The sequence below is a fragment of the Acomys minous genome, assembly GCF_964271855.1.
Source record: "Acomys minous genome assembly, chromosome: 5".
Classification (NCBI taxonomy): Eukaryota; Metazoa; Chordata; class Mammalia; order Rodentia; family Muridae; genus Acomys; species Acomys minous.
In genome coordinates this window covers 28,209,564-28,223,421 of record NC_140494.1, presented here as the reverse complement: position 1 = coordinate 28,223,421, position 13,858 = coordinate 28,209,564, and the positions used below count along the sequence as shown (strand labels likewise).

The following is a 13,858-nucleotide window of genomic DNA, read 5'->3' as shown; positions in this document are numbered from 1 at the left end:
TAGTAATTTTACTTTCCTTTGCTCTTCTTAAACTGCTGAGGAAAGGTGTGAAACTGGGTTAGCAATCTCCCATGAAGCTAGAAGTGAAAGGATGGAAATATGTTTTAGTACTTTTTCTGCTACCCAGAATCCCAGAGGACTCTGGCTAATACCTACAGTTTTTCCACCACCGAGAAAATGAAACAGAAATAAATGAACTGATCATGCGACTCTTATTTATTGTTATCCAATCACCTTAACAAATTGGTCCTAATTTGCTATAACTGTGCTTAATTCCTGTTTGCACTTGGCATCATCGTTATCAGAATAGGCACTTTGATCATTTTAAAGAGAGCAGTTCTGTGTGGCATGCTTTGATGGCAACGAAACAGAGCCCTTTGCTGGACTTGGTCCCTGTCACTGACACTGCTCAAATAGTCTAAAAATGTGTAATGTGCTGTTCAGATAGGAGTAGTTTGTGTTGCTGTGGAGCATCAACAAGTAGCATGGGCTGAGATGGCTGCGTTATTGTGAAATGTGTAGCGTCCAAGTCACTGGGTGTTTGGGCTTCTCCTGTTACTGTAATTTTACATTCCTCTGATGTGCTCGAGTGTGTTTGGTAAAATCACAGTATTACGAAATTTCTGCTGCCAGTATTAGCATAGCTGTTTTTGCTGGAAGTTGAGTATTTATTCTTGTTACATATCAATGAAATCTTATATGAGGCCTTATACATCAGTCCAAGTGTTATCGGTACAGAAAGAAGATGCCCAGCATTTATTTAGGTTAACAGCGCAGAGTAAGCTTGCTAATTTGATGGCTTTAAAACTGGACAGACCCTGATTCGTCCCTCTGGGTTCACAGGCAGTTTCTCTGTCCTTTGATTAAGGTGGTGTAAAAAAGTTTTCTCTCCCAGCTTCTAGACACCCTGCTCTCTAAGCTGTCGGTATATAGGACAGAGTTTTAAAGGCTCTTTTGGCATTAAAATGCTGTTCCAGGGGGCTGGAGAGATGGCTCAATGGTTAAGAGCACTGACTTCTCTTCCAGAGGACCCGGGTTCGATTCCCAGCACCTACATGGCAGCTTACAATTGTCTGTAACTCCAAGATCTGACACCCTCACATAGACATACATGCAGGCAAAACACCAATGCATATAACATAAAAATAAATAAATAAAAGTTTTAAAAGAAAATGGTGTTGTAGGACCTCCATTTAGTAAGATACATGCATGACAACATGAAGGAATCCAAAGTAGGTGTAAAATGCAGAAAATGTAAGTATATATTTTTATTGTCGGTGACACAAGAAATTTCTATTAAATCAATGAGGAAAATTGCAGAACATGCAAATTCACCAACCATTGGTACCTCTGCTGTTCATGGGAGCCAGTATCAAACGCCTCAGCCTGCACCTGGCTATTCAGTTGCACTGTACGTTTCTGTTGACAAAATATGGGCAGCATATGTATGCCAGCAGGCTGGGTGTCAGTCAAATTTATAAAAACCAGTTTAGGAGAAGCCTGTGTTAGCTAACACAGACCTTTCTGGAAAAATCCCCTTATGTCATTATAATCAATTGAGAATTATGAGTATGTAGCACATTAGAAAGTAGATGATTCCTAATTGTGAAAAGCCAATTAATTCCGTATGGCATTTAAGTGTTTTCCATTTTATGCATTATAATTACAGTGTACTAATGTTTGTTTTTTAACTAGAATGCCATTCCACTCTTATTGGGTCTTACCCTGTATAGTAGGCAAGTAAGTGACATCGGTTAAGAAGTAATCCAGTCTTAATTAAATGTTGTTTAGTAAAGAAATTAACACAAAAAATTTGTGATCTAGAGATAGGAGAAGATGCAGGCAGCATCCTCTTTGTGAGAGGTGAAGATGGGCCTAGTCACATGCAACTCTGATTTTGAAGGCGCATTGGTGAGTGTAGGAAGCAGGCTGGACAGGCAGCTGCAAAGAGACTGAGAGATGTACAGACAGTGAAAGTTGTTTCACAGCACTCGCTTTTTAGGTTTGATGAAAATGTTAGGAAACATCCAATCCATTTCATAGTGAAGGAATTGTGTTGTCTTATGTTGTGGTGTGTCTTGTGTGTTTTGTTTTCATGCTAAGGATCAAACCCAGAGCTTTGCATGTGCCAGGGAAGTTGCTCTGCCACTGTGTTACATCCCAGCTTCTAGATGAAGCACAGGAAGTTCAGAAAAAGGTGGATGGACTAACTAGTTTACCCAGCATGGCCTGTTTTTTTTTTTTGAAAATTCAGGACAGGAAACCAGGTCACTTTTCAATATTCTACAGTGATAGGAGAACAGGGCCTTAATGACAAATTGAAGAAACAAATTAAGTCAAAATAATGCATCGTGTTTGCATTTGATAATAGTTGTTAAGACCCACATAGGAGAACAGAATGGAAACTCAGCAAGTTTGGAAGAATGTTTTAAATTAGTAGTCATGAGGATTGCATGGGAATTTGGTCAGTGAGTGAAAGAGCCAGAGAGGGGAGGGAAAGCTGGCGAAGAAGAGATGGATGTTTCTTGCTTCCACCGTGACTGGCTTTCCTGGGCCTCAGATTATCACTGTCATCGTAGGGGCTCAGGTGAGTGTGTGATGTCTGTACATTCGTGTGTACGTGTGGGTGTGCTGACGTGGCCGTGCCAAGGCCTGCACTTCACAGCACAGCTGGGATGCAATAGCCACTTGGTATGTATTCGTTGCGTGAATACTCCTGGAAGTCGCCTGTGTGTGGAGCTTGGAAAGCCTGAATATTTGAAAACTCACTGAATCACATACTTCAGCTTGACTGGAATAGAAGCTGATGAAGACTCTTGTTTCTGCAGTGGTGTGGTGCACAATGTGAAAGGACGGCCATCTTGTTTGAGGTGGAAGGGGCAATTTGAGGGTGTCAGTGTTGAATTTATGTGACTGAAATGATACATGCTAGACGTGGAAGGAAGAAAATGTAATTTGCTTTTTTAAAGCAGAAATCACAATCGTTTCATATAAGAATTAGGAATTGAGCAATTGCCAGAAATACTTATTTTTTATTTATGGCAGTTATAGTGTAGTATAAATACCCTAAGTGTATGCACAGTATGATTAAGAAAGAAAAAAGTCTTCCCGTGAAAACATTGTCACACAAACTATTGTAGTAATAGGAGTTTGCGTTCTGGAACAAACTCATACAAAAAATTATATTTGTATAGTTTATATTTTTAAAAGCAAATATTTCCCTTTGAGGTTTTTTAAAAACACTATGTGCTGTTGATATCCTGATGTTTTATGAGAAAGTACATTTTATCCTCTAGGAACTCCACGGCTTCTTGAAAGGAAAACAAAAGTAATTTTTCTTTGCTTTCAAATATCATTTCTTTGTCTTCACTGAAGTGCATAAGAAACAATGGGCTTTCAGTTTCAAACAGGGTGTCCTCCTGCCTCCTCCCTACCTTACCACTCTGATTCTTTGGTCATTTTTTTTTTTTGCTAGTTCCTCTTTTAAGAGTCTGATCTTCTTAATTGGCTTGGCCTACCACCGTCTTCATCGTACTTACTCAAACTTAGCCTTCGCCTCCCTCTGAGCCTGTGACTCTGAGGTCTGACGCTCCCTCCCTTCAGTCTCCTGTTTGCACTTTGTTTTCCTGTTGCTCATCTGTGGGCTTCTCTAGTCCCTTAACTGAGATGGTACACACACACACACACACACACACACACACACACACACACACACACGACACAGTAGCACATCCTCAGAAGGCAAAATTTCAAGGCAACACAAGCTGGTTGACTCAATACCCTCATTCGTTTTTCCACTCACTGTGTTTGTGGAGTCTTGTGTAACACCCCCCTCTCTCTCCCTCCTTGCCCCCTTTTCCCCTCCCACGCCCTTGCCCCCTTCTCTCTTTTGAGATGGTGCCTCCCACTTATTCCCCTGTCTGACTCCAAAACCTGGTCCAGTGATTCTCCTGCCAAAGCCTCCCAAGTAGCTAAAAACCCCAGGTTTATACCGGCAACCCTGGCCTTGGATCCCGTAAGAGAATAATTGCACAGTCGCCACGTTTTGATGCTTTGTTAATTGAAACACTAATGCTGTTTTTAGGTGTCAAACTGGTTCGCTAATGCTAGACGTCGGCTGAAGAACACTGTTCGGCAGCCAGATTTAAGTTGGGCATTAAGAATAAAGTTATACAACAAATACGTGCAGGGCAACGCAGAGCGGCTCAGCGTGAGCAGCGACGACTCCTGCTCTGAAGGTTTGTTCCGTTTCTGTTTTCCTGTCTTTGCTTTGCCATTGTAATAAACTCACCCTAGATGCTGTCTTAATGACCCCACAAATATGGCAGTGCCACAGACTGTTTTCAATTGCATGAGGTAACTTCATCTTTACAGTTTTATAAAGCAACAGGAATTATAGCCATTTCCTCTGTTTATAGATTTGTCATGTGTGGGAAAGCATTTTCATTAAAACTAAATACCCTAGGGGACAATTACACAAGTTCCTGCTTCTTTTTACCTAAAAATTAATCATATATATATATATATGATCATATGGCTCGTGTTCTTCCGTTGTGCATATTTTTAATGGCCAAGTGTGACAGCTGAGCCGCTGGGGAAGTCTGTGCAAATACTAGTTGGTGATATTTTTTCCCTTAGATGGAGAAAATCCCCCAAGAAATCACATGAGCGAAGCCGGCTATAGCACCCCTGCCCACCACACTGTGATTAAAGGCGAGAGCTCAGTGATAAAAGCTGGAGTGAGACCAGAGTCAAGGGCAGCCGAGGACTATGTGTCACCTCCCAAGTATAAGAGCAGCTTGTTGAACCGTTACCTTAACGACTCTTTGAGGCACGTCATGGCCACGAGCACTGCCATGATGGGAAAAACAAGGCAAAGGAACCATTCCGGATCTTTTAGCTCCAACGAATTTGAAGAAGAGCTCGTGTCTCCGTCATCATCAGAAACGGAAGGCAACTTTGTTTATCGCACAGGTAAGCAAGCCCGTGCTTTGTTGCACTTGTGTAGGACAGATATAAACCTGCGCCCGAGGGGTTTATTGTAACAGATAGAAGAAAGCCATAAGATGCATGGACTGCCTCAATTCTGATGTTAAATTTTTTTATTTGTTTTGTGTTGGCAATGCAATACAGAGAGATGTGGTAGTCGATGGTGGTCTCAGAGAGCCCGTGATATTTTTTCTTTAATAATAAGCATAAGTGTCTTCATCCTTACTGATAACTTTAATCATGATGGTATGATAACAGTATTTATTTTTTTCCACTGTGCATGTTGTGTGTGCAGCTGTGCACGGGCCTAGGTGTGCCAGCAGCTTTCTTCTGTCATGCTCCTACTTTGTTCCCTTGAGACTTGGTGTCTCCTTGAACCTAGATCTAGACTTGTAACCAGCAAGTCCCAGAAATCTTCCTGTCTCTGACACAGCAGCACTGGGGTTACAGGCACATGCTTGGCTCTTTCTGTGTAGGTGCTGGGGATCTGAGCTCAGGTCTCCACGCTTGTGCAGCACGTCTGCTTGTACTCTGCCTGATGATAGCAATATTTGAGGATATATATATATATATGGTCCCTTGATGAGTAACCCCTATGGTGGAGGAATGTGCTGGGTGGTGGCCAGCCATGCAAATGTTTCAAGTTCCATCTTTTCTTTTACATACTTTGATTGCTAGAAGCGATAGGAAAATGAGTACCCAAATTAGCATAAGTGCCAGGATTTTTCAGAAAGGAAAAACACAAGGCTGGATCCAGTTGCTTTGGAAAGTTTACTTTCATTCCTGGAAAGAACAAGTAGGGCTGATAAAAAAGCTTTGAAAATTTTTATGTTCATTCCAGAAAAAGTGAGCTGATCACTACCTGCCCAGAGCATCAGATGGAGTGGCAGGGTGGTGAAGTGTTGGAACAGGGTTCCTTTGGAAGAAGGGATAGGGAAGGTCTACATCTGAAATATCTGCAGCCTGGCTCCTGAGAGTGCCAGTGAATGAGCTTTAATGTTAGACCTGGAAACAAGAAAGCACCCAGCTAGCCAGTTATCCCAGATGAGAAAAACAATCACAAACACACAGAGGTTAGTCACTGGCTGAACAGCACAGCTGAGCCTGCACAAGAGGTTCCAGGAACAGCGCCTCTGCCAGCTCTATAATTACATCTGCTACCACCAATCACTGCCCGGAGCTGTCCTACCTCCACCAATCACTGCCCGGAGCTGTCCTACCTCCACCAATCACTGCCTGGAGCTGTCCTACCTCCACCAATCATTTTCTATAGTTATACTACTACCATTGACAACAATAGTATTTTCCCACTTTCCCATGTTGAGTACCATGTGACCAGCTTCATGGCAGGTATGTTATCTATGTCATATTTTTAGAGAACAGTGAGGTAGAAAATTTTCCTGTCCCTGGAGACCTTTCCAGTAGGATTTAGTTCAAAGCTCTTTTTCATTATAAAACTCATTTTTCAAGATGTATCATATGACAGGGGGCAAAAATCAGAAAGGCCGCAAGATTAAACTTGTGGCTGAAGTTTAATGGCCTGAGCAGCCTCCGTGGAGGACCAGCAAGCATGTGATGGCAGAAAGGCAGATGCCTAGAGGTGCCACTGCCCCATCAGTCCGTGGCAAGGATGTGGCTTGGGTACGGCGGGGCTCTTCTTGTTTAACTTTTACTGAGTAGTTACCCGATGCTGCCAGTCACTGTCCGAGTAGTGACAACACACTTGGCCCTGCTGTGGGGATGGCGCCTCCACACAACCTAATGCTGTGTGGAGCCAGCATGGCAGCAGTAGAGCTTAGGAAAGGGAGCCACAGAACGCCGGGCCCAGCCGCGTGACTGGTTAGCCCGACACCTCCTCAGGGGTCCACGGGTGTGAACACCGTCATGACCCCCGACGTGGCAGGACATCCTTTAGACGAGGCCAACCTTGTTCAGTTTGCATCTCTAGTTTCCCACATAAAGTAATTCCAAGCACACCAAAAATATCCTCAGAAGGAGGGCCTGGGTCTAGGAAGAGGTTAAAACAAAAAGCCACTTGGCCCAAAAAACGAAAATGAAGACACTGTTATTAATATCCGATCGCTATGATCTGAGCAAAACCTGGAGTTAATTCAGAGTTTTAGGAATATTTTCAGAGAAAGGAAAGTAAACCAAGGCGTTCAAATACAAGTATCTAAAATATGAACAAAAGTAAAAAGGGGATAAAATGACAGTTGGAAAATAAATTAACCGAAAGTCTGAAGGCAATGGTAAATAAACAAAATATGGTCAGAAATTAAAACTGGAGATGAGTAAAGAGGTTTAGAAACAAATACACGGGAGCAGGAGACATGGCTCAGTGGTTTAGAACACTGGCTGTTCATCCAGAGGGCCCGGGTTCATTTCCCAGCACCCACATGGGGGCTTACAACTGTCTGTAACTCCAGTTCCATGGGCTCTGACACCCTCACACAGACGTGCTGTATCACAAGACACGCACATAAAATAGAAATACATTTTAAAAAATTTAAAAAGAAACAACTGCATTATTAAGCAGAAAATGTGTTTTTGATCATGAAGGGACTGGGGAGATAGATGGCTCTGTGGCTAGAGCATCTGTCACACAAGCAGCAAGCAGGAGGACCAGAGTTCAGATCCCAGCCCCATATGACAGGCAGACAGGGGATGTCCAGAGGAAGCCATCTAGTGAGGCCAGCTCTTTTAAAGGCTCTGGTTTCAACTGAGAGGCTCTTCCACAATGGATAAGGGTGCAAGTGATTGAGAGGCACTCCATATTTCAACCTTGGGCTAATACATGCACACACATGCAGTGCACACACAGGACAACATGCAAACACACACACACACACACACACACACACACGTACCCATCATGCACTATGATGGACAATTGTCTGACAGCATACCATCTGGAACCATGTATGCCCGATACATTTATATAAACCTTAACAATGAATGGTAAATGCATGAGTAAGACACTTTTATAAATGGCCAGTAACTCAGGAAAAATTCAAGTTTTTGATAAATCTAGTGTTCCCAAATTGTGAATTGATGGAACCATTAGGGTTTTTTGTTTGTTTGCTTTGGTTTTGGTTTTTTCAAGCTTTAAGTAAATAAATTCTCTGTTTTACACATCTTCTGGAACATTTAAAATTATAGGAAGTGTCTCAGTTTTTAAAATGTAAATGTAAAAAAATAAATAAATAAAAATGTAAATGTAATACTAATCCCAGCCCAGATTAACGTAATATAAAAGTCCTTTTATGGTACAGAGCACTGAGCCTGTTGAGAAATTTTTACAGTTCAAACTGCAGAAACATGGAATACAGCTATGACAATACAAATAAATCACACACAGGTACAGCAAAGGTTTCTTGGAAGAAAAGTGCAATTAATGAGGTGAGATAGGTAGAAAGTGTTATTTAGGAAAAAAAATGTTTCTTGTAAATGTGTGTATGTTACCCAGTAAAAACAAGGACATATGCCCCTTGTGTTTAGTCTTTTGAAAATGTATGCTCTTTTCAAAGGTGACAAAACACACAATCAGAAGGGACACTGTGCTTGCAGTCAGGGCTGCTTGTTTTTCCTAAACCATTCCAAAAGCACTTGGTCCATACAGCGTCATGTCCATCTTCTGAGCTTCCTGTACAAATAAAGCCCATTCTTCATTGTTCAGCAGTGAGAAGGCAGCCTAGACACGTCAACTTTTTCATGCACGTGTGTAAACTTAGAACAGCCTGATTTTCCCCCTTAATGTTCAAGCTTGGAGAATTAAGAACAAGAGAGACCAAGGGCCTGAAAGTGCTGTGCAAAGTTTCAGGCCAAACAATAAATGGCTGCCTTAAAGGGGACTGAACGAATGATTATAGCCTTGTCACAGCCAGGTTACAGTGTGGAAACTGAGGTACAGGGGATGCTGAATGCTTTCTGAGTAACTGCTGTGGCTTTCCTTGGCATCCAAGTGTAGTCCAGAGTCTTTCCTTTCCATCTGGTTATGTCTCTCTCCTTATCAGAGCAGAAATGTTCGATGTCTGCTGTTTGCTAACATGCCTACCTCACCGGCTGCAGTGCAGAGACTTTAGCTGCACTTTAAAAGAACACTCCAAGGGTGATTTGTTCATTTATTTAGGCTAAGCAATTATATATCCCTGCTTTTTTTTTTCCTGCTATTTAAGAATGCACTTCATTAAGAATATGAAATTGGGAATCAAAGTAAAATTTGGTGTGTGGAAGGATCATAGGGCACTGAATTTTATTTCACCAATTCCTTTTTTCTTTTAAGATAAAATCTCTCTGCGTAGACCAGAGTGGCCTTCTTAGAACTCAGAGATCTGCCTGCCTCTGCCTTCTAGTGTGCTGCCACCACACTTGGCTTATTAAATTCTTATTAAATCTTAACTCATCAGAATCTGTGGGTTATGAAGTAAAACCCATCAATAATACGTGGACATTTTGTTAATTTTTTTGTAAACATTGTTTCTCTGTGTTTTGCCTCTTTGGACACTATGTCAAGGCCATTATAGGTCCTCAGGAAATATCCACCAAAACATTTCAAATACAACAGATCAGAATTCCCAGTGTTCTAAGTAGAGTTAAGTGATACTGAAGGCAAGCAGTCCCTCAGTGTGCCCATGGGAAGAAGTCCTGTGAATTTAAACAGCACTTTGTTTTCATCATGTTATGATAATGAATAGGAATTTTTCAGATATTTGCTGCAGTGAATTTCCATTACAAACTGACACCCAAGCTTCTGGTACTGAGGCAGGTCTGAGGCAACACGATAAAAGTCTGTAGTCATCATTTGTCCCTCTGTCTTCCTCATATTCTCTACAAGACTAACTATTTCACCTTATAAAACATGTCCCCCTTAGGGCCTTGCCTAGACGGTTTAAGTTTGGCTCCTGACTCAAAACCAACCCTATTACATTGTCTTCCCTGTGGAAAGAGGGAAAGGAGATTCTAAAAAGTATGGTAATTACAGGGCGTCAGGAAAGTCTGCGGATAAAACTTAAGGACTTGTGCTTTCCACCTATGGGGGTGGTGGGAATGGTGTGTTGGGTGGGAATGTGTGGGGGCGCCTGTGTGCATGCATCTGTGTGTGTGTGTGTGTGTGTGCGTGTGTGTGCGTGTGCGTGTGCGTGTGTGTGTGTGTGTGTGTGTGTGTGTGTGTGTGTCTGTCTGTCTGCCTGCCTGCCTGTGTTCCTGGCTCACAAGTGAACCTCTTCAAAGGTGACTGGGACATTCAGACATGTCTCTGAGCCCCACTGTCAGTATATAATTTATCAGTGTGACCTGCTCCCAAGAGGCTGAGCGATGTAACCTCGTCTTGCTAAGCTGACTTAATTAGACACATCTAGCCTAGACAAACCGTCCAGGCCACTAAGACCGTGATGCATGATGTGAATTAGTCATGTTTAGCTCTTCCTGTGCTTGAGTGAGGTGAATGTCCCCAAATGAAGGGAGACTTCCATGGAGAACGGGGGGGTAGGGAGGGGGGAAGGGAGCCATGTTCTTGATGCATGGGACACTTTGAGATGCAGGAACTATTTGGCTTGCCTGCCATGGGTGAAGCCGATGAGAAAGCACTGGGGTTGTGGGGGATACAGGCCAGCTGCCACTTATGAACGTTTTCTTCGTAGCTGAAGGTGACCCTCGGAGGGATAAGATGTCCTCTTCTCTCTCGTTTCCTGCACACCCCACCCGTGAACGTTAGAATGTAAGCTGGTGGCTGTAGTAAAGTCCAGGTGTTCTAGTCAGCCCAGCCAGCGGCAGGTCAGCCTGGATGTCACCTCACTCCTGGCTTCCTACACTCTGGATCCAATAACTGATGAGTCTGTCCACCCTGCCTGAAGCCCTTGTGCCCCGACAGACACTCACACTTCAGGGCCAGGAACCCGTGTGTCGGCACAACCCACTTCTCAATGAAACTTGTGTAAGTGAACCAGATGAGAGGTTTTAGAAGACACTTAACAGACACTTTCCAGTGGTGAAAATCAATCTAACAGGTCTACGTCAGTAACTTTGATTTGTACTGGAGCATGTGGCTATCAAGGAGTGATACGCTTTGGGGAGGACAGTGTGTGTGGCTCTGTGTGCACATGGGGGGGCGGGCATTCTCTTTGGATCGTGTAGACTTTGAATCGTGCAGCTTTCTTTCTTTGTTCCATTTTGTGTATGTATGTATTGTGTAATCTGCCTGATTCTTAATGAAAGTGTTGAACTATGCTGTTTCGGATCATTCAGAACAATGCTTTCCTGACAAGGCAACAACAGTTGATGGATTACAGCAGAAAGCAATAAGAGCATCTATTCCAGCCAGCCAGTGACATTTACAGGAGATTTGGCAGTTTACCCAGTTGTTTTTGTCTGTGCCTTACCTGTCAAACACCATCTGGGAAGGAGGTAGTCCACATGAGTAAAATTCCAAGATAGCAGACATTTAAGTATACATGGGAAAATACAGAATTATCTGCTCCTCGGATGCCATATTAAACATGCTTTCAGGATGTGTCTTAAGGACCCTTGTTTTCTCTTCTTATGCTTCCTGCCTCCTCAGAGAGCTTTGTTAAGTTGTTATTTCCTAGGGCTGAGATCAAACTCCAGGCCTTAGGCAACAAGACAATTGGTCAACCACTGAGCCATACTCCCATCCCTCCAGACCTTTTAAAAAGTCATTCCAACTTTTGTAGTCAGAACCCACAGAATTCACCACAACCTTAAATGGACCCTAACTTCTTTGAGTAAAGAACACTGACACCTTGATAGATTTTGAAAAGGGGGACTTTCCTAGTAACTTATTTCAAAACAATAATATTTCAAATGAGAGTTATAGAAAATTTCACCACCACTGGCTAAGATCTGTAGGATCTTAGTAAACATTCAGCAATGACTTACTCAGGGCTTATGTGGGACGAAGCAAATTGATGTTTGACTTTACATCAGCTTTATAGATCTACTTGAAAGATATAAATGGACTTACACAAAGTGCCCCATGTACTGTGAAGAACTGAAAGAAGCACAGGCAGAAGAGAGACAGGGGCAGACAGACAGACAGACAGACACACACACACACACACACACACACACACACACACACACACAGAAAGACAGACAGACAGACAGACACACGCACACACACACACATACACGTGCACACACACAGAGACAGAGAGAGAGAGAGAGACAGACAGACAGACAGACAGACAGACAGACAGACAGATACACACACATACACACTCACACCAGAGGGAGAGAGTGACAAAGAGAGAGGCACAGAGTGACAGAGAGACAGACATGGAGAGTGACACAGAGACAGATAGGCAGACACATATATACATAGAGACAGAGGGAGAGACTGACAAAGACACACACACACACACACACAGGGGGGTAGGGCAGAGACAGACACACACACACTCCCTGAGACTGTCAGCCTTAGTAGCAGCATAGCTTGCAGATGAACTCAGAGAGGCATCTTAGCTTGAAGAATGTGCACAGTTATTTTTTTTTAGAGCTGTGTTTGATCCAAATATATTTACATTGTAATACTTAAGACAGGTAACAGTATTAATTTCACACTTGTCTGAATGTAAAGAAAATGTTATGGGTTTTTTCAAAACTATTTCTGTGTGTCTGTCTGTGTGTGTGTGTGTGTGTGTGTGTGTGTGTGTGTGTGAGAGAGAGAGAGAGAGAGAGAGAGAGAGAGAGAGAGAGAGAGAGAGAGAGAGAGAGAATGAGAAAATATGGCCATGGTAGAAAGTATGCATGGCAACCAGAGAGCAGTTTTGTGAATTTGAGTCTCCTACCTTTATGTGGGCTCTAGAGATTGAACTGGCGTTTCCAAGGGTGAGGAACAAGCACTTTTACCAGCCGAGCCATCTTGACACCAACAAAGTGTGTTTTGTTTTCATTAATGTATTTAATCACTTCACAGCCTGATCGCAGGCCCCTCTCTCCTCTCTTCTCCTTCCACTCTCACACCCCCTCATCCCCTAATCTCCTCCCCATCTCAGAGAAGGAGAGCCCCCCAATGGGTACCAACCTACCCTGGCACCTCAAGTCTAAGTAAGACTAAGCGTGTCCTTTCCCACTGAGGCCAGACAAGACCTCCTAGCTAGGGTAAAGGAATCCAAAGGCAAGCAACACGGTCAGAGACGCCCCCCTGCTTCAATAGTTAGGGGCCCACATGATGACCAAACTGCATATCTGTTACATATGTAACATATGTGTAGGGGGTCTAGGTCCAGCCCATGTATGTTCTTTGGTTGGTGGTTCAGGCTCTGTGAGCCCCCATGGATCCAAGTTAGTTGCCTCTGTAGGTCTTCTTGTGGAATCCTTGATCCCTTGGGGCTCCCAGTGTGTTTGGAAGTGCAGGCACATTGTTTCACTACTTTGCATGCATTACAAGTTCTTTGGGTCCCTGAATGGGTGCTGTATTGACTGAGTTTTTATAGGCTCCCTATCACTTCAGATAGTAATATATTAGCTACGTAAACATTTCTTGAGTGAATGAGTTAGTGTTTTTGTTTGTTTTGTTTTGTTGTTGTTGTTGTTGTTTTTTAATTTCTGAGACAAGGTTTCTCTGTGTGGCCTTGATTATCCTGGACTCGCTTTATAGACCAGGCTGGCCTCAAACTCATAGTGATCCACCTGCCTCTGACTCCCAAGTGCTGGGATTAAAGGTGTGTGCCGCCACGCCTGATGAGTTGGTGTTTTATTGACTTAGTGTGTCTGTTCTTTTAACATATTAACAGACATTTAAGTGCGCATAAGTATATGTTGGTCTATGTTTATCATGAAGACAAGAGGGGAAAAAGGACTCTAAATAAGTTTCAGCTAATAAAACCCCAGATTTTAAAAGAAAGAAATA

General features: G+C 42.8%; 1 protein-coding gene across 3 annotated transcripts in view; it reads left to right on the top strand.

Annotated features, from left to right (window-relative positions):
- MKX (mohawk homeobox) overlaps positions 1–13,858 on the top strand; it is a 71,203-nt gene that overhangs the window by 7,219 nt on the left and 50,126 nt on the right. For all 3 annotated transcript variants that reach the window (XM_084782020.1, XM_084782019.1, XM_084782021.1), the window contains exons 4-5: positions 4,085–4,238; positions 4,639–4,974. In XM_084782020.1, coding sequence (XP_084638146.1) covers positions 4,085–4,238; positions 4,639–4,974 — 490 coding nt within the window. The remainder of the gene's footprint in view (positions 1–4,084; positions 4,239–4,638; positions 4,975–13,858) is intronic.